The 21199-nt window shown below is 36.1% G+C and overlaps 1 protein-coding gene across 2 annotated transcripts in view; it reads left to right on the top strand.

The window, feature by feature from the left end:
- Window positions 1-20889, top strand: part of LOC106127865 (uncharacterized) — a 50119-nt gene extending 29230 nt beyond the window's left edge. For both annotated transcript variants that reach the window (XM_013326156.1, XM_013326158.1), the window contains exons 5-13: window positions 9635-9784; window positions 12070-12165; window positions 14343-14453; window positions 15417-15583; window positions 16125-16323; window positions 17951-18109; window positions 18703-18773; window positions 19084-19257; window positions 19661-20889. In XM_013326156.1, the coding sequence (XP_013181610.1) occupies window positions 9635-9784; window positions 12070-12165; window positions 14343-14453; window positions 15417-15583; window positions 16125-16323; window positions 17951-18109; window positions 18703-18773; window positions 19084-19257; window positions 19661-19853 (1320 nt within the window). In that variant the 3' untranslated portion in view covers window positions 19854-20889. The remainder of the gene's footprint in view (window positions 1-9634; window positions 9785-12069; window positions 12166-14342; window positions 14454-15416; window positions 15584-16124; window positions 16324-17950; window positions 18110-18702; window positions 18774-19083; window positions 19258-19660) is intronic.
- The last annotated feature ends 310 nt before the right edge of the window (window positions 20890-21199 follow it).

Here is a 21199-nt window from a genome sequence, read left to right as displayed (position 1 = left end):
TTGCCACAATAAGGGTTAAATATAGCCCATGTTACTTGTGGGTTGAATAGCTTCTCAATAGTGAAAGTATTTTTTAAATCGGTTCCGTAGTTCCGGAGTTTATTCAATGAAAACAAACAGCTAAATATTTCTTCTTTTTAATATTAGTATAAATTTTCTATATTTAATTACGTATTTATTTATTTATCATATTCTTAATATAGTACATTTAATATATAAAATAAATAAAAATGCAAAATAAATTATATTAAAAATAGAGCACCATCGGCTGCGGAATCCCATGACTGAAACAACCAGTGGTGAGGGCTGCAGGAACATTTTCACGATGCGTGCGGTTTCTAGGATAACTGCCTTTTGTATCGGGCCCTTAATCCAACTGTTTACCGAGAGCTCTTTAAGACTAAATTTATTATTATTATTTAAATATGCTATCGCTTTTTTGTGTACTTAATTTAGGCGTTGGATTGAAAATAAATATATCTGTATGTTGTTATTAGTAGTTATTTAGCGTTGGTTTCTAAGACTAAAATCTCTGTATTCAAAATGTCATCCCAGTCAATATCATTTAAAATAACAGATATAACAATATGTTTTAAACGGGGGTTCTGGTCTCAGAAACCCACGGTTAGTGTTTTTGAGATGTAAAAGTCGTATTGTATCCTTTGTTATATGGTGTCATGTTTAAGGCCAAAGCAATTAACATGACTCAAGCCTAAAGAATGACTATACAATAGTTAATACCTATAAAATTTGTTTTACATATATTTTTGTAACCATAGGTTTCCATTGACGAAACTCATTATTTTACTGCTTTACGAAGCCACAACTCCTTCCATAAATCTTTATCAGCAGTCATATCTGAATTCGCTCCCTTCTTACGTATATCTTCTTTCACACAATCCATACTGTTAGGAAGAAAATCCGACACTGTGTCGGTGTACTGGCGCATTACCCTACTAAAATATCGACGTTTATGTCCCTACACTATTCATTCTGACACTTGACTAGGTAATGAAAGCACCACAGGATTCTAACTAATGATGTCTAAAAACATATACTTTCTTTTGTCTTTTTCTACCTTTGAAGTCACATTCAATTTTACAGGCTTGACCCTTTGTCTCTCCCCTTCTTGCAACTCCCATGAGCATGGGTTTTCCCCAACACGCCTGTGTCAATTCGGGAATAAATGAAACTGTTAATATAAATTTATTGCGTAACAATTATTAGCTGTTTATACTTTTTGCTTGACCTTAGAATAATCCGGCAATACACGTCTCCGTTTCGCTCGGTGACTGAGGAAACCAGCGTGAACTCTTCCTCTTTCCGCCTTTCTTTTTAAAGGTTATTCGTAATTTTAATTACTGGCAGTTTACATGTGACTAAGAAAAAGGTTATAAAGGGTGTACTTTTCGTTTTAAATAACGTGTAGGTCAATGATCTCAATCTGTGAGACATTTGCGTCTTATACTTAGAGTAAATAGAGTTTTTGTTTTGTGTACTTCTACTTGTCAGACTTTAGTTTAGTCAGATACAATGTGTTGTATTATGTTTTGGCAATGAAAACGCACAGTTGGGCGCTTGGTACACAAGGCAAGTCGAAACTTATATTGTATTAGCTGTCAAAACAAATATAATTATGTGTTCTTCTAGACTATGTTCTATATGTATGCCAAATATAATCGAGATTCGTTCAGCTAGTATTAAGATACCTTCAAACAAACATCCATCTAAAAATTCGGATTTATAATATTAGTAAGATGTTTTTTTTTATATCATAAGGTGGCAATCGAGCGAGCGGCCACCTGAAGTCGCTGACATAGCGAAGTGATCGTTGCCCATAAACACACGCAAGTGCATATGCGTTGCCTAGCTTTAATCGACGGAGGAGAGAATGCACAGAAAGAAAATATCTTCTCTTTCCATGCATTCTCTCATCCGAAAAGTCCACTTCCACTTCCCATCCTTTTCTTATAAGAAAACGGGTGGGAAGGTAAAGAGGACTAAGACCTCCGGGATGCACAATCATCAGACGAAACGCGGAATTGCTTCCACTTCACGCCTGTCTTCATTTATGTCGCGATGAACGCGTTGTTCTCGTTCTATACACATAACGTTGAACCGACGCGTCAATTCGATTATTAGCATAGCGACTACATGTCAACTGCATTTGTTCCGTTGTCTTGAAAATCGCAGAGAATTTTTTCCGACGATCTTCAGAAACAGGTTGCGAGAGACTCCCTTTGGTGACAAATAGAAACGACGGCGATGCATGCTGTGTTCTAACCTTTATATAGTATTAGCAACTAAAATCGCAAGTTTTTGAAGATTTACGTTGCCTCGTGTACGTACGGCTTTAGTGTTATGTCGTATGGTGTTTGCTGGTTTAATTGTTGAATGCATCACATGTATTAGTATGTCCATTGTTTTATATCGCCGTTTCCGCTTACGAGTACATTATGAGGAGAGTCAGATAATGACATATGTTGGAGTTAAACAAAATTATTCTGTTGATATAAATTAATTCATTTTAATATCATAAATAGGTAACATAGTTGACTATGGAGTAGTCACCCTTTTTTTTTTTTTATAGTCAGGAAATGCATTTACGCACGCCTACGCCGGGCGGTGCAATGGCGTAGGGAGTGTGGGACTCGCCGGCCACAGAAGGTGACCAGAATACCCACTAAAACCTGACTGCCCTCTGACGCATTGTGGCGGGCGCCACGGGAACGCTTTTGCTTACTTCCGTGGGATGGAGTAGTCACCCCTAACTTAGTTAACCTACTACCCTAAGGTAGTCTCCGAGACCCTTAATAGAGTCGTATAGTGAGCTGATGTAATAAGCAAAACTTTTGTATAAGATAGAAATTAGATTTAGTTTTTATAGTATTTTAGTAGCAATGGAAACCTACTGTTAAATTCATACTTTGATGTTTTGATGCTAGTTAGAGACAAGTTTTTGATTGTGAAATTAACATATTAAAGGTTAAATCGTATATTAGAAGGCAAGGGCGCAATCAGGGTTAAAATTTGACTGATTTTAATACGAACATTTAAATATTTTATTTGCATAGACACCGAATAAGTGTATCTGTGCCTTATACAAATGTAACAATGTACAAATGTAAATGTATCTGAATAAAGACTTATTATTATTATTATTATTATATAGTAATATAGCAAAAGGGTTGTCTGCACCGTACAAGTACAGTAAGCAGTATGAATATTTATGTGCACGTATCGATTATTGTAGTTTTCAATTAATTTTTATTACAACAATAAAACTTGAGGTTTTAATCATTGATTGTGAAATTAATGAGACTAAGCTTTACGTTTCATTAATTATTCTATTGTAATTTTTATTTGATTACTTTACATCGTAAGTCTACTTTACATTTTTAACGCGCGTTTAAAAAACGCCCGTGTTAATGCGCTCTAAACACCGTATATTTAAATGTTGGGTTCGAATTTTGTGGTCCTAGGGTTTTATTTTTACTAAGATTCGCTACAAACCTGTTTTCATATAGCCCATGATTGTAACTTATATGTTTAATGCTTTTCCTGGTATATAACCTACTTCAAATGTCAATATTATAAACACAGGTGTATCATCGAAACCAGTATCTGGTTTTCATTTACAGTGGGTTTCTGAGATCATAGTCTCTATTTGAACCATATTGTTGTATCTGTTTTGTCAACAATAAGGACGAAATGTTTTATTCAGAGATTTTTTCCTTGAAACCCATAGTTAGTTGTATATAAGGTAGTTTAGGCTATTATCTATATAGTCTTTTAATTGATTCTCTTCGTGCGCGATGCTATTTAAATCTTTAGATTTTAGTCGCTAACACGCAAGAACACAGACGTTCGTCACCGTTATGTTCTTCCGTCGCGAAAATCAATCGCTACTTGTTTGTCAAGATCGTTGTAAAATAAATCGCTGCGAATTTCAAGATGACGGAACAAATGTATACAGTGATTTCTTGTTAATTCGTGCTAGCCGTGTAGTCGCTATGCCCGTGCTAAAAGTATAGACGACTCGCGTCTACGATTCAACAACGTACGGAGCGCGCGCTACGCTATACACGCTACTTGCGTAGCGAGTAATCCAGTATTAGTTTCCGAGATTAACATTGCTTGTGTACATAGGGCCTTATATGCTGATACTATTGTAAAAGTCAATATTTACTAAAAGCGGGGTTAGTTTCAATGTTTTGAAAATATGTATATAAGTTCTACGCTTGATTTGTTTGACGTGCGGACATGTTATTATCTTACTTATAAATGCGAATGTTTAGATGTATGGATGGATGTTTGTTTGAAGGTATCTCCATAACGGCTGTATGGATCTCGCTAAAATTTGAGATTGATGTTTAATAGTCTGGAAGAACACATAGGCTAGGCTAGGTTTTTGTTTCATTAGGACGGAGTCGCGGGCAACTGCTAGTACCATATATTTATAGGTAGCAGTGGGTTAATTATTTAATGAGTCGCGACCTCCCATTAGGGCTCATTGTCAGTGCACAGAAAAACAAAACTCAGGTCACGCGTCCGTGTAAATACTTAAATACATTAATTACCGTAAAATTCCACTGCCGTGATACTTCTATTGGAAGAAATAAAGAAAAAGAAACAAAACATATGTTGCCATAAAAAGAAATGAGAAATTACAACTTTTAGACTTTATTAGTTAGAATCATTAAGCGCGAATGACGTGCTTTCGTTATCAAAGTCAAGTGTCAGATTGATTAGTGAGGGGACGTAAATGTTGACATTTTAGTAAGGCTAGTGTTGTGCCAGTACACCGGCACAGTGTCTACTAGTTGTCTATCTAATCGACAGAGGAGGAGACGCACTGATATTTTCCATTCCTATGTGCTCCCTCCTTCACCAAGCTCTCCCTCTTTAACGGTTAGCTGGTAGATAACTCAATTGTTGAGTTAATCTTGCCTTTTTATAACTTTTTGCAATTTTTATATTGTTTAAAAAGTGTGTACAATAAATAATAAAGCCAAAGACAGAAAAGGGTGGGAAGGGTAAAAAGATCAATTTAGGCATCCTGCACGCACTCATCGGACTGTAGTTGGAAGGAGATCGCATATGAGCCGTATGTTCTCTGTGCTCGTGTTATTTCACAGCCTAACAAATGATTGTTATACGAATAGGCCTCGAACATTTATTGTTGCTGGCTTGTACCACTGTTAAAAACCTACCGCCCGACCGATTCTAATCACCACTTATCATGGTGGTCACTTGGTTTTTCACTGTGGCAAAAATATTGTTTATAATACGTCATTAAAAATGCAGACAACTCACGAATTGCTCATTTGTGGTCTCCAAATATTACTTGATTTGAATCATGCTGTATACAATCGCAAAACAAAAATAAAATTTTATTTACAGTTATTTTTACCTGTTTAGTGGTCATCATTAGGTCACTATAAATCCACAATAAAGAGCTCGGATCCCACCCTAAGTTAGGGGTGACCAGGCCATAGTCAACCACGCTAGCCCAGTGCGGGTTGACTTCATACATATTGAATTTCTTCTCAAATATGTGCAGGTTGCATCACTGATAAATGTACATATGTAAATCGGAAATCGAAAAATACATTAGTAAATGACGGGATTCGAACCCAGGACCTGCAGATTGCAAGTCATGTGCTTTAATTGACCGTAGTAGTGGTCACCATTACTAAAAATTGTATTATTATTCATAATCAAAGATTTTTTTTATTTTTTATTACACATTAACCTTTACTGTGTCAAATTATACTCTTATTTATTAAAAATTGGTATAAAGTAATCTTTTTATCTATAATGGAATAGTTTTTATTTCTAAAACTCTGTTTTTTTTTGTCTATGGGCAACCCTCACTTCGCTATTTCAGCGATTTCAGGTGGCCGCTCGCTCGTTTGCCACCTTATCATATAAAAAAAAGTATGAAGTCTACTTATAACTACTTTTTTTTTCAGAGGGGAATGCTTTATGCATACTCCTCGCCCCGGGGGGGACGCGGTAGTTATGTGGGATTCTCCTCCATAGCGGAGGCGACCCACTAAACCCCTCTGTTCCTCCAACGCATCGGGACGGGACCACGGGCACGCTTTCGCTCTCGTCCGCGGCCCTACTTATAACTACTACTACTTTTGTTTCATGATCCATTATTAAAGTGAATACAGTATTAAAATGTTAAAATTAGTTAGTCAAGGATTAAAATTGTTTGTTCGTTGTTACTAAGTCAATTGGTATTATTATATTCAAGGTTGTTTTATAAGGTAATTAATTATTATTTAGGTTACCCAGTTAATTGGATTTCATGATGTAATAATCAAGTTATACAGGGCCGGTTTTAGTATTTCCGGCGCCCTGGACGAGATTTTTGCGGCGCCTTTTTTTACCTTTGACCTTTGGTAATTAAATCTTTCTTGTCCTGTCGCCTTCTTGTCTGCATCTAAGTCTAAAACACGTGATATCATTAATAAATAAATATCTTATAAAATACTAGTTCTCGCCCACGACACCGTCTGCGCGGTATTAATAAATTAATTTGTAACCTATGTGTTCTTTCAAACTATGTTCTATGTGTCGTCGAGCGAGCGAGATCCATACAGCTGTTCTGGAGCTACCTTCTAACAAACATACATCTAAACATTCGCATTTATAATATTAGTAAGATATAAATAATGTTATTATATCGAGTAGCAACAATAAACGTGAACATGTATATGTATATAACTAAATAATGTATAAATAATCCAGTATATATTTACTTGACAATGATTTATGACTTAGAAAATTACTTTATCTTACTTTTTATCTTACTAATATTATAAATGCGAATGTTTAGATGGATGGATGTATGTTTGTTTGAAGGTATCTCTAGAACGGTTGCATAGATCTCGCTGAATTTGGCATAGATGGGGAACATAGCCTGGAACACGTAAGCTAGTAATTATGTTTTTTAAGTCGCACGCGGATAGAGTCGTAGAGTTAAAACAGTTTTAATCTAATAGAGAAATGTGATCAATTTTTGTTATACACGTGACTATAATTCAACTTATTTTATTTATTTACTTTGTAGACTTTAAATTGGTATTACCTTCGTTATCAATAATCTAAAAAGTTTGGTTTATAAATACTCCGTCCAAAGACTCCGTCCGCGCGGAATTATAAACTTAATTAGTAGGCTGTGTGCTTCCAGACTATGTTCTACATCTATGCCAAATTTCACCGAGATCCCTTTAACAGCCTGACATCCATCCATACATATATATCTAAACATTGGCATTTATAATATTAGTAATTAGTAATCCATACTAATATTATAAAGCGGAAAAGTTTGCTTAAATGCGCTAATCTCAGAAAGTACTGGTACGATTTGAAAACATATTTTTTTATTAGATAGTCCATTTATAGAGGAACGCTTTAGGCTATATAACATAACGCTGCGACCAATAGCTTTTTTAAAAACCACACAGACAGAGTCGCGGGCGACAGCTAGTTAATGATAATAGTAAGATTTATTTTTACGACTTTTTTTTTATACAGTCAGAACCCAGCCACACCTGGATTAATATTCTTGACATAATATTTATGAACAATAAAAAAGCAATCTTTTATTTGTTTCACGGAATGGAAGGTTAATATCGTCTATTTATTACATGAGAAAAACAAGCTTCGCCCAGTCACTAGCCGGTGTCAGAGGTCTTGTGTGTTTACAAGAAAATTAAAAAATTATCATTTGTATAATTGATTGTTCTAACGTTATTAAAAATAGCTATAATTAATACCTGCACATATCTGAGAAGAAATTTAAAAATATGTGTGAGGTCAACTCGCAATTGGCCAGCGTGGTCGACTACGGCCTAGTCACCCCTAACTTTTTTAACAATGGTAGAGCCCGCTTTAACATCATCGCACGAATTGGCCCGGCTCGCCCGGTGAAATACCACCACCACACAGAAGACAGGCGTGAAGTGGAAGCAATTCCGTGTTTCGTCTGATGAGTGTGCGTCCCGGAGGCCTAATTGAGTCCTCTTTCGCTTCTCACCCTTTTTTTACTGGTCAGCGATTTCAAGTGGCCGCTCGCTCGTTTGCCACCTTAGGGTAGGCTCCGAGCCCTTCGAGTGGAACGTATAGTGAGCTGATGATGATAACTTGTTGCATATACATTAACTTTTGTTATAACTTTATCTCACTATATATCCCCACTGAGGGGCTCGGAGTCTACCCTAAGTTAGGGATAAGTAGGTCACAGTCAATGGCCCAGTGCGAGTTGACTTCACATATATCTCAGAATTTCTTTGCAGATATGTGCAAAGCATAATGATGTTTCCTTCATCGTAAGAATGTCGGATAAATGTACATATGTAAATTGTAAAACACATTGGTACATTGTGGTATTCGAACCCAGGATCTGCAGATTACAAGTCCTTCAAGAAGCGAGCTTATCACCACCTCAAAGGCCGGCAACGCATCTTTCCTCTGGTATTTCTGATGTCCATGGGCGTCGTTGAACACCTCGGTGTTCCCGCTGCTCGTTTGCCACCTCCTGTTATTAAAAAAAGGTGCTTTAACCCCTGAGCCACCGATGCCTTCGCTGTTGTAAATGTTATAAATATTTATTAAAAAAATATTAAAAAAAACTATTATGTGTTCCAATTTTAAAATGAATTGACAATCGCTTTTTTTTTAATTTTTACATAATTATTTGATAGTGTTTTTCGAATAACAAATAGAGACTTTAAAATGTACTTATTATTTAAATTTTGTACTACTTTTTAATACTTGTAATCTTATGGTCCTTGTTCAGTCTTTGTTCGTACGTATATGTAAATAGTTTTTAGTCATTGTTAATTTTATATATATAAAAGAAAGTCGTGTTAGTTACACTATTTATAACTCAACGGCTTTATCGATATGGTTGAAAATTGGTGAGGAGGTAGCTTAGAGCCAGGAGACGGAAATAGGATACTATTTATTCTTTTTTATTTCGAGCTGCTTTTTTATTTAACTTACTAATATTATAAATGCGAATGTTTAGATGGATGTGTTGTGGATGGATGGGTGGGCTACACTAATTAAGTTTTTTTATGTATCTACACGGACGGAGTCGCGGGCGACAGCTGGTTTTTAATAAAAATTATTTACATAATACACATATGTATCCTAAATAATATAAATAAATTCCAGCTTGATACCTTCACGCGTTTCTGAGTAAAAGGGTCTTGACACACAGACAGATTAAAAATAAATACTATATGGGTACAGTTTTTTTTCCTTTCGAAGTACGGAACCCTAAAACCGCAAACTTAGTTTCATGTTTTTCCTTAATATGACGGTTTTTTAGAGTTAGCAGAAATAAAGTTTTTTTACCCGACTGACTCAGTAAGGTAATGTTTTCACGTGTAAGTCTTGTGACCGATTTACCGTGGGTTTCTAAGACATAAATAACAAAAGTTTAAAACATATTTTTATCTCGGTTTTGTCAAACATAATGACAGTGATGATATGTTTTATACACAGATATTGATCTCAGAAACCAACGATTAAACGAGTCAGATGCCATTCGTTATTACTAGTGTTGTTCTTTTTAATTTGCCTATAAATATTGTATTTTGTTTGTCACTAGGTATTCCATCTTCGTGATATACGTTGGGAGCGACCTCGGTTCCTGTCCAAATCATTCCTGGCTTTCGTCACCTTCAATGTGATCAGCTATTCGTTGCTAGCTGCAGAAGTACTTACCACGAATGTAGCTAATACAACTGCTGAGAAGAAGGTAAGAGTAATATTTTATTAAACACGAATCGTGGAGCTCTGAGACCAAAATCTCCATTTAAACTATATTGTTACGTTATAGAAGATGACCATGTTTTATACAGATTTTAGTCTCGATAACCATCTGTTAGAAGAACTAAGAACATTGTTTTGTATGGGCGTTTACAATCATAACTGTGTCGTCATCTTACTAATATTATAAATGCGAATGTTTAGATGGATGTATGGATGTTTGTTTAAAGGTATCTTCGGAACGGCTGTATGGATCTAGCTGAAATTAGGCATAGATGTTAGTCAAAGTAAATAAGTTTTATCCTGTTTAAATAATTATTAAAAACTGATTTTGTAACACGGCTATATATGTATTCGCAAATATTAAAATAGTTAAACAATCGAGTTAAAAATACAAAGACTCGCTTTTTTGCGGTAATGTGTCAAAATTTAAAACGATGGTTACATGACTTATTTATATACTAGCTATCGCCCGCGAATCCGTCCGCGCGGATTTAAAAACAAACATAATAAGTAGCCTATGTGTTCTTCCAGACTATGTTCTACATGTATGACAAATTTTAGTGTTCAGCCGTTCTGGAGATACACTCAAACAAACATCCATCTAAACATTCGCATTTATAATATTAGTAAGAATTTTACAATATAAAAGTTGGAGATTATTTATTGATTAAAGAAAAAAATGCTATAACAAGTTTTATAACTTAACTTTATTATAAGCATCAAATCAGATGGGTGTTTTTGACTTATCTTAAGGTAGGCGGATAGGCCTATTAAATCTATTCTACATGTATAAAAGAAAGTCGTGTTAGTTACACTATTTATAACTTAAGAACGGCTTTACCGATATGCCTGAAAATTGGTGAGGAGGTAGCTTAGAGCCAGGAGACGGACATAGGATACTATTTATTCATTTTTTTTTTCGAATGTATGCCTTGAAGAGCTGCTTTTTATTTAACTTACTATTATAAATGCCAATGTTTAGATGGATGTGATGTGGATGGATGGGTGGTCTTCACTAATTACGTTTTTTTATATATCCACGCGGACGGAGTCGCGGGCGATAGATAGTGTCTTCTAAATAAGATAATTTGATTAAACGACATCGTGGGTGTAGTAGACCATTATTTGACCTCATGGTAATTGTTGTTATTGTCCGACTAACAAGAAAACGCAGTCCAACCTTGATAAACTAGAGTCCAAGGACTACGATATTTTATGCTTGTTTCTCTTTCATCTTATCGAAGTCGCCCGTCGGGAGCGGACAATGACTCTCGGTAATATTTAAATTACCGGTCATAAGAATACGATTTACAAAAAAAAAATCATCCTATGAATATAGAGGATAGATATCTCTAGGAGGAGAGATATCTCTATAAGGAATGTTTTTATTTTTAAACTAGTTGTCGCCCGTGGCTCTGGCCGCGCGAGTTTAATAAAATGTTTATAGATAGCCTATGTGTTCTTCCAGACTATTTTCTACATTGATAACAAATTTCAGAAAGATCCATACAGCCGTTCTGTAGATACCTTCAAACATCTATTCATCTTAATATTCGCATTTATTTTATTAGTATGATGATGGTGGGTGAGATTTGTCTTATCTAGGTTTGACTGTTTATCCGTACTATTAGGACAGCTTTAGTCTAAACTGTTTTACTGATTTTAAATATTATAATTATAATATATATAGCGCTCATACTGATGTTGTTAAAACCTTAAAATTGTTACAATACAGTGACCAAGTCTTGTTATTATTAAAATAAATATTAAAGCTTTTTATAAACGCACTAAAGAAATATCTAGGTGACTACATTCATTATTGCTTATGTTCAAATATTACGTAATTTAAGTGCTCTTTATTAAGTACGTATATTCGGATCGTAATAGATCGATTAGCTGTCCGACTACGTCCGCGAGGTAATCAAAATCTTAAGTAGCCTATGTGTTCTTCCAGACTATGTTCTACATCTATGCCAAATATCAACGAGATCCATCCAGCCCTACTATTCCATAGTGTTAGGGTTCACTAATTGTGCGGCCAATACTTTGAGCTATCAGGGAGAGGGACGGAAAGTTATCGAGAGGTGGGAGATAGGAGGAGGTCGGTTGGACATTCGGTCATCGAGCTGTTGAAGTGGAAGGTTGTGGCAAGAGAAAATAAATTAGCGATATATCTGGTTTTGCTTCAGCTAGACATTATGAAATCTAGATATAGTTCTTTATATATGTGCGTCTTATAATAGTAAATTGAGGTTATATGTTTTGTTGCAGAATTTCTACCAGCACGTCTTCAACGGTTGCTACGCTGTGCTTCTTTTTATTGTCGTCATATTCTTCCTCATTTATGGGGTTGAAGTTTACTTTAAGGTAAGTTACAAGTAATATTATCATCATGATCGACTCGTTATACGTCTATACTAAGGGGTCGGAGCCTTCCATAAGTCAGTGGTGACTAGGCCATAGTCAACCGCCCTGGCCCATTGCGAGTTGACTTTACAATATTTTCCTCACCTTTAGAGCATCGGATAAATGTATGTATTTTAATCGAAAATAGAAAAACACATTGGGATTCGTACCCGGGACCTGGAAAAACAGCACACCACAGGTAATAGCGAAGCGACCGTTGCCCATAAACAAACGCAATAGCATGCGATTGCCTACCTTTAATCGACGGAGCTGATGCACAGAAAGATTATTTTCCCTTCCTATACATCCCCTTATCCAGAAAATCCACTTCTACTTACCATCCTTTATAAGAAAAAGGGTAGGAAGGAAAAGAGTGCTATAATTAGAACGCAAGACCTTCATTTAAAACTGTACGTGTTTTAACAGCTTTACAATCAACTGTAACCATTCTCTACAAACCATAACAACAATGGAGTACAATTATTTAATAATTTCGCCAAGGCTACGATACCACAATATGATGCCAAGATGGTTTTATTGTCATGTCTAGAGCTCATCAGTTGCCGTATTAGAAGACTTTGGCACGTGTTATGTCCTATTGTTGTGGGAATAGCGAATTGTGTGGGCATATGGCATACGGGCGAGGTGACATCCCTAACATATACAATGTTAGGGATGTCACCTCGATGAGTTGATATTGTTAGAACCCATTTTATTAACACTAACTCTCGCCCGTAATCCGTTCGCGTGGAATTAAAAAAAACTTTCTTAGTAAATTAAGCCATTATTAATTAGAATCATTTGGCGTGAATGACGCGCTTTCATTACAAAGTCAAGTGTCAGAATGATTAGTGTGGGGACATAAACGTTGATATTTTAGTAAGGCTGGTGTTGCGACAGTAAACCGGTACAATGTCGGATTTTCTTCCTAACATTTTAGCGGGATCCGTTGAGCTGTTTTGGAAATCCCATCAAACAAACATCCATCTAAACATTCGCATTTATAATATTCGTAAGATTAACGAAAATCTGCTTAAAAATCTTACGAATAAACTTAAAAATTATTCGACTAATTTCAAAAATAGGCTACATAATAAAAAATGTATATTCTTTGCCATATATGTAAAGTAAAAACAGTTAGTCTGTCATATAAATTAGTGTACTTTGGTTTGTTTTAATTAAAACATATTTCAAACAGATGTTCTTCTCTTATATGGTGTATGATTAGTGTAATTGCGATGTCTAGTCATCTTGACTATTTTTAAATACTTGAACCACAGAAATAAAGCCACATGGCTAATTATTTTGATGTTTTGAATGTAAACCCAATATGCTATCATCATCAACCTGCCCTTATCCCTATCGAGGGTCGGCACAGTATGTACTACTCCTCCATACATCTCAATCAGCCGTCATATCCGAGTCTACCCCCTTCTTACGCATATCCTCTTTCACACAGTCATTCCATACTTTTTTTGGTCTTTCCCTACCCTTGATAAACCCAATATGCTATCATATTTTAATATAGTGTTCGGAAGAAAATCCGGAAATCAGCCAGTGTATTAATTCAGTCTTCACTCACTCACCTTACTAAAATGTTGACGTTTGTGTCCCATCAGATTCATTCTGTCACTTGACTTTGTAGCGAAGGCACGTCATTCCTGCCAAAGGATTGTTATTAATAAATAACTAAAAATAGATATAGATAGACATAGAAAACTAGTTATCTCCCGTGATTTTTCTGCTCAGGGGTTAGACAAAGTGAACTTCAAAATTGTATAGAACTGACGCGACAATCACGTGACATATCCAAAATTATTACCAGTTTTATACATTTTTGAAGTTCTTTATAGAATCGCTTCGAAGCGAATGCATTTTGTCCAACCCCCTGAATTTAAAAAAAAATAGTAGTCTATGTGTTCTTCCAGACTATGTTCTACATCTATATCAAATTTCAGCAAGATCCATACAGCCGTTCAGGAGATATCCATGAAACCAAACATTAGTTTTTATAATATTAGTAAGATATGTTTGTGTAAACACGGTTTAGGTTTTGTTTTGTTCGTGAATTATCAAAGAAGCCTCATATCAACTGACTCGTATGTTTGTCATGGCATGTCATTTGTTTTATGTTGCAGCTCCGTGGTGAGTTCCTGAAGGAGACAAAAGTATGTACAATCATCTCCCCACGACCTGGACCGTCTAGTGCCGACGATGACGACGTGCAGGATACACTCGTCACAAAACAAGTCAGTTTATTTTATAACTAACTGCCGACCGCGACTCCGTCCGAATTTTTAAAAATCCTAATTAGTAGCCTATGTGTTCAAGACTATGTTCTATGTTTATGTTAAATTTCAGCGAGATCCATTGTGCCGTTCTGGCGATACCTTCTAACAGACATCCATCCAAACATTCGCGTTTATATTATTAGTAAGATTGTTAGGTTAGGATGTTTGTTTGAATGCATCTCCAGAACAGCAGCATGGATCTCGCTTAAAGTTGGCTGAAGTAGAACATAGGCTAGAAGAACACATAGGCTACTAAGTTTTAATACCGCTCGGATGGAGTCGCGGGTGACAGCTAGTTATTAATAATTTTGTTTAACTTTAGTAATACTATTCAATATCTTTGCTTTTTAAAGTTTAGTTAATATGTTAGTTAGCAGGCGGGTGCTTGATTATATGTTTGATATATGCATAAATAAAAATATAAGGTCAATAGCAGATCTATGAAATAGGAACATAATAATTATTATATAGCGGTCAAGGTAAGCTGCTATTTTAGTTATCTCCACTTCCGATTCATTCGGTCCCGATTAGCATATCAAATTTGACGATAAATATCCTAAGGCTATTAATATAGCTTTGTTTATAAAATTTTTGATTTAGTGAATTTAAAAGAGATGAATTTAGACTCCATATTATTATTTTAAAAAAGGAAATTTCTACTTTATGTCCGTTTTCTGTGTGGTCGTGTTACTATACCAGGCGAGCAGACCTTCCTTATCATCGTAAATTATTACGTGACATGACATGATCGACGTTGGTGGAGGCGCCTACATCAAATCCGCTTTCCCATTCTTTACCTTATAAGAAAAGCATGAGAAGGGAAAGAAGACAATTCCCCTGGCTGGCACCACACTCATAAGACGTAACCTAGAATTAGTTTCACTTTACAGCTGTCTTATGTATATTTATGCGTGGTTGCAGGGCATACAGACGGACCTGGCGGATCGCGACGGATCCGTGGACCTGCGCTCAGTGGATCTGTCGCAGCTGCACCAGTCGCGTGTTGGCCTCGTCAGCCAGGCGCTCATGCTGATACTGATCGCTGGCTTCCTGGCCTCGGAAACACTCAGCGAGTTTTGGAAGACCAAGTTAGTAGGCTTTTTTTACTCGGATGTTTTGTTACACTTACTTCAACACAAGTTGCTTAATTGCCGGACAGACAAACCAGGTTTTCCGGACATTTGGGTAGAAAGGCCGGACAACTTATATTGAGCAACCGTCAGTCACCTCTCCTCGCTTGGCCATTCCTTTTTGCGAAATGTAAAAAGCCGGACAACAAGGATACGGTTTTTTTAAGGCCGGACACCCAATCAAAAAGCTTACCTTAGACTTTATCCGGACGCTTGGCAACGGTAGCACCAATAAATTTATTCAGATGGATAAGCGAGAGGTCAAGGGTCCGCGATATTCTCGCTTATAGAGGTTTCTTATTTAGAGGTAATATGAAGTACATTTATTTACAATAGATTGATGGGTTGTGAAGGGGAAGTGGATTTGACTGAGGGTGGGACGCAAAGATAGGGGAAATATCCTTTTTCCGTCCCTCCTTCATCAACTAAAGGTAGATGCACCTGGTATTACGGATATCTATGGGTAGGTGTTAAAAAAAATCGTATTGTTTGTATGAAGAGTGCCGGTGGTGTCACGCAACTGGCACGACGTGGTGTTCCGTCTGGCGGAGATCGGAGTCGCGCTATGGTTCCCCTGCGTGCTGTGGAACTCAATGGCTCCGGAGCGGCTGTGGCTGCTCAACCCGCGCCGTCTGCTCGCCAGGCAGCTCGATGACGCCAAGCTCGCTGACCTTCTCGCACATCATCATGATGCCAAGGTTAGTAATAATACTAAAGAGTGGGCGTTCGTGTATTGAATTCTAGGTTCCTACAAATTTATATTTTTAGTATTGATTTTTAAATATATAAAACTTTTAGTAATTGAAGGAGTATGGCATAACAAATTAGATTGGCCGGTTAAAAAATACAAACGAATTAAAAACTTCCTCATTTTTGAAGTCGGTTAAAAAAAACCGATGTATGTTTGACGATTTGCTAAGCGAATAAATTATTTGAAATGCCTTATCCAATAACTTTGATTTGATTTTTAACCTTTTTGACGCGATGTTTTAAATGTGTTTTGGATTCCATTGTTGGCTTTTAGTGTAAGGTCGTCAGTCTTCAGCTTGTATGCTTTTGTTCTCTTGTCGAAAATGTTATTGCCTTGCTTGTTAGGTATATTATTGGTAAACAGATACAGTAACAGTAGTAAAGGCCGCTTTAACATGTTCGCACGAATCGGCCCGGCTCGCCCGGTGAAATACCACGACCACACAGAAGACAGGCGTGAAGTGGAATCAATTCCGCGTTTCGTCTGATGAGTGTGCGTCCCGGAGGCCTAATTTAGTCCTCTTTCCCTTCCCACCCTCTTTCTCTTAAGGAAATGATGGGAAGTGGAAGTGGTCTTTACGGATGAGAGGATGCATGGAAGGGGAAAATATTTTCTTTATGTGCATCCTTTCCTCCGTCGATTAAAGATAGGCAACGAATATGCAATTGCGTATGTCTATGGGCAACGGCCACTTCGCTATTTCAGCGATTTCAGGTGACCGCTCGCTTGTTTGCCATCTTATGAATTAAAAAATAATCCTGTCTGGTAATTTCTTTGTATTGCTAAAGTAATTTATAATACATGGAACCAATCTTATAAAACAGATTTGGTAGTTGTTTTTAATGTTTGTCGTCCATTGGTTTATCGTGATTGGAAAATTCTGTGTAAAGCGTTTGACAACAATGATCATCGGAAGACATGTCTTATTATTCATTCAGGTGCAAAGTTTCATTTGTTTATATATTTTTTTGTTTGTAATTCATTGGGATTTATCTGTTCTTTTAAATAAAAAGCTTTTAAAAGCTTTATTTTCATATAAATAGATTTTTTTTGTTAAGGATTACCTCAAGGTATCAATCTCGGTCCTCAGATATTGATGACATTTTGGAACTTGAAATGGCGCGGATGGGCGTTGTTGGTTGTAGAAATGTTTAATTACTGGCAATCTTTGGTCTGGCGAGTTGTTTTCAATGTAGTTGTTGCTGCTAAGTATTTGGAAGGTCTACAGGATGTTTCTTTGATATCTAAAAAGGTAAGTTTTGAGTGAAAATTTTCGTGATTAATATTTCTTGTTTTAATGTTACTCTCGAAAGGTAGACGTAGCATTTTCTTTAAATAGATTATTTTGGACTAACTTTTGAAACGCAACTTGGCTACTAAACCAAGTTTGGTTTAGTAGCCAAGTCTTACTTCTTACTAATATTATAAATGCTATTGTTTAGATGGATGTATGTTTGTTAGAAAGCATTTCTACAACGGCTCAATAGATCTCAGTGAAATTTAGCATAGAACATAGGTTACTTATAAAGTTTTTTGTTTAATAGTTGTATAATATGAATAATTTTGTATTTTAGAATGTGGAGACGGACTCTTTGGTGGGCAGTGTGGGTTCAGCTCGCGACTGCTGGATCTGCTACGACGGGTCGCGCAACGAGCCGCTCATCCGACCCTGTCGCTGCACTGGTGATGTCTCCGCTGTACATCATGACTGTCTGCGTCGCTGGCTCATTGAGGTACAGAATGTCTACTCTGAACATAAATTATACTGACACACTTCGAGACCCGATAGGCTCATCAGCTCACGGAGCCTACCCTAAGTGAGTAACTGGGCCATAGTCAATGCTGACCCAGTGTGGGTTGACTTCACACATATCTTTGAATTTCTTCTCAGATATGTGCAGCATCACGATGTTTTCCTTCACTCTAAGAACGTCGAATAAATGTACATATGTAAATCTGAAATTGAAAAACACATTGGTACATGACGGGATTCGAACGTAGGAGCTGTAGATCGCAAGTCAAGTGTTTTAACCCCTGAGCCACCGACCGATGGGCAAAAGTTAAGAGTCACGAGTTACTTTTATTAGTGCAGCTGTCATGTTTTTAAAGTCATTTTCTATGCTTATTTAAGTTTCGCATATTTTCTGCCAGAACTAATTGCGACAGTGGCGCCCCTCATCAACTTAGATGTCTTGTTGTTTGACTAATTGTTGAAATAAAAGACACAAAAGAAATTCTGGGTCAATATCCAAAACTGTCATAAGATTTGTAAAGAAAAACGAAAATACTAGATGAATCAGTTATTATTTAAAATTATTTCTTCCAGAGTGCAACCACACCGGACGGCTTGAAGTGCAAAGTGTGCAACACGCCTTATATTGTACAAAAGACAAACAGGTCAGTGGATTTCTTTAATTACATTTGCATATAGTAAAATCCTTAGTACTAGTAAATTTGACAATTTTGTTCTAAATGAACACTTAACAGAGTGTTACAATCACTAAGGGTTACAAATTGACTAATTGATGATCCTGAGTGCCGCAATCAAAGGCTTAAAGTGTTTTAGATGTATATTTAGAATAAGTAATCTACAGGAAAGGTTTAGTGATCACTTAATGTTCACTTTGGGTAGTAAATTAATAACTAAGGGTTATCTTAGTGAAGATTTAAGTATTTAAGTATTAAAATAGATTGTTTTGTATGTCAGAGTGGAGTGGGAGCGCGGATTCACTTGCACACACTGGACGCGCACTGCACTGGCGGTGGCGGGTATGTGCGGCGCTGGAGTTGCCGCCTGGCTGCTGGTTCAGGTGTTCCCCTCCCCTGTGGTGCGCGTGCTCTGCGCTGGTGCAGCTCTCCTCGTCTGCTACGTCGCCATCAGGTATCATCATATATCTTTGAATTTCTTTCACGATGTTTTCCTTTAAAGTAAGAACGTCGACAGTACTTTTGTCAATCTATAAACATTGGTACATGGCGGGATTCGAACCCATGATCTGCAGATTACAAATCAAGTGTTTAACCCTTCAGCCACCGACGCTCTTAAGTCTAGAGAAAGAAAAAATCGCACGAGTCGTTGAGCAGAACCTAATGTTAGGTGTGGCAGCGCAAAGGGTTACAAATAGACTGAGGATCTATGCACAATAATTTTCTATTTATTTATTTGATATTTGTATAGAAATAACTATTTAATTTAAAAAAAAAAGATCTGACTCGTCAAAATCTGTTTACTTGCAATAAATGTATTTAATAAAATATAATTTTGTTTTTTTTTTAAATTTCAGATTCCTAAGCATGAACACAGTAATAGCGTACCAACGTGCCAAAGTATCCTCTCTCAGGATAGTAACAGAACCGCTCGCCGAGTCTCAAGTCAACGACCAGACACAACTCTGCACCATCAGCAAAACGGTTACAGTTGAAATAGCGTCAAAAGCAGTACTCGAGCAAGCGCTTAAAGGAGACGTTAAAAACTAACGCTATAACGTTATAGCAGTGTTATCTGTGAACAGTGTTTGTGAACAGTGCAAGCTGATGAAAAAATTAATCCGAGTGAAATCATACGAAATTACGAATAAACTTTATGCCTAACATATCAGGCTAACGGCCTATAACTTATAAAAACGTTATTTTTGTTTACCGTTTTAACGTTATTACTACGATTCAAAGTTATAACGTAATAACCGTTATATCGTTATAACGGTTATAACGCTATAATCGTTGTAACGTATAACGTTATTCGTGTAAGCTGCCAGTGTAATGGCAATGTATTAAGACTTTAAAAAAATATAAAATTCGAAAAAAGAATACTGATTGTTGCCAAACAAATTACGTGTTTAGTACAAAAGAAAAGTGATCTTTTGTGATGAAAGTATGCGTTCAGATATTATATTAGTATTTATTAAACTTTTGTGTAATTAAAAAAAAGTTCTCAATAGATTTTAGATACATAAATCATATAGATCGACAAACTTATCTGACCCGGTGGACATAATTGACAAATTAATCATGAAAGTGACATTAGACTTTAGCTGTCATATCATTTTCTGTGCCCAAATTTTTATGTATTTTCTGCCAGCTTTACTATCGTCCTCGGCGAGATCTGTACAGCTTACTTTTCTTTTTTTAATAATGCCTATTGGAAGAATTATAAGATCTGTCGCGCTCCTATCTGAATAACGCAAAGGGCAATCGCCCAACCTCGCCCTGCCATAAATAAGGCCTTACTATAGCGTCACCGGGTCAAATAAATTTGTCTCACTAAATAATTCTTTGAAGTTTGTCAAAATTTTTATGGTAAAAATAATACTAACTACTGAATAAATCTAGATGTAGATTTTTCTTTAATATTTCAACTAGTTTTTTCGGAATGTGAAAATATTTAAAGTTTTATTTTAATCGCAAAAAAAAAGGTAGTCATCATAGTAATTTTTTATTGGTATTTTTTTATAAGTTTGTAAAGGCTATGATTTACTTTGTAAGATGAATTTATTAAATATAATCAGATTTTATAATTATTGATAGTTTAAATAAATTTCATAATGTAAATTCCATTGTAGAAATAAATTTACAAAAATTATATCAAAGATTGATTTGAAAAAATACAGTTTTTAATATATTTTTAACAGGTTTTTCGTAAATGGAACTTATATATATGTGAAACAAAATATCCAAGTATTAAGCTATAAATCTTTACAAGCGATTCATTTGTTCAGCCATTAATCGCCCACTGTTGGGCATAGGTACCCAAAGATCGCCACAATGACCGGTCTTGTCCTACCTGCATCCAGGAGGCTCCCGCAATCTTGACCAGATCATCGGTC

This window comes from Papilio xuthus, unplaced genomic scaffold (assembly GCF_000836235.2).
Source record: "Papilio xuthus unplaced genomic scaffold, Pxut_1.1 DF829758.1, whole genome shotgun sequence".
NCBI lineage: Eukaryota > Metazoa > Arthropoda > Insecta > Lepidoptera > Papilionidae > Papilio > Papilio xuthus.
The sequence above is the reverse complement of the archived record's forward strand: the minus strand, read 5'-3'. Positions and strand labels throughout refer to the sequence as shown.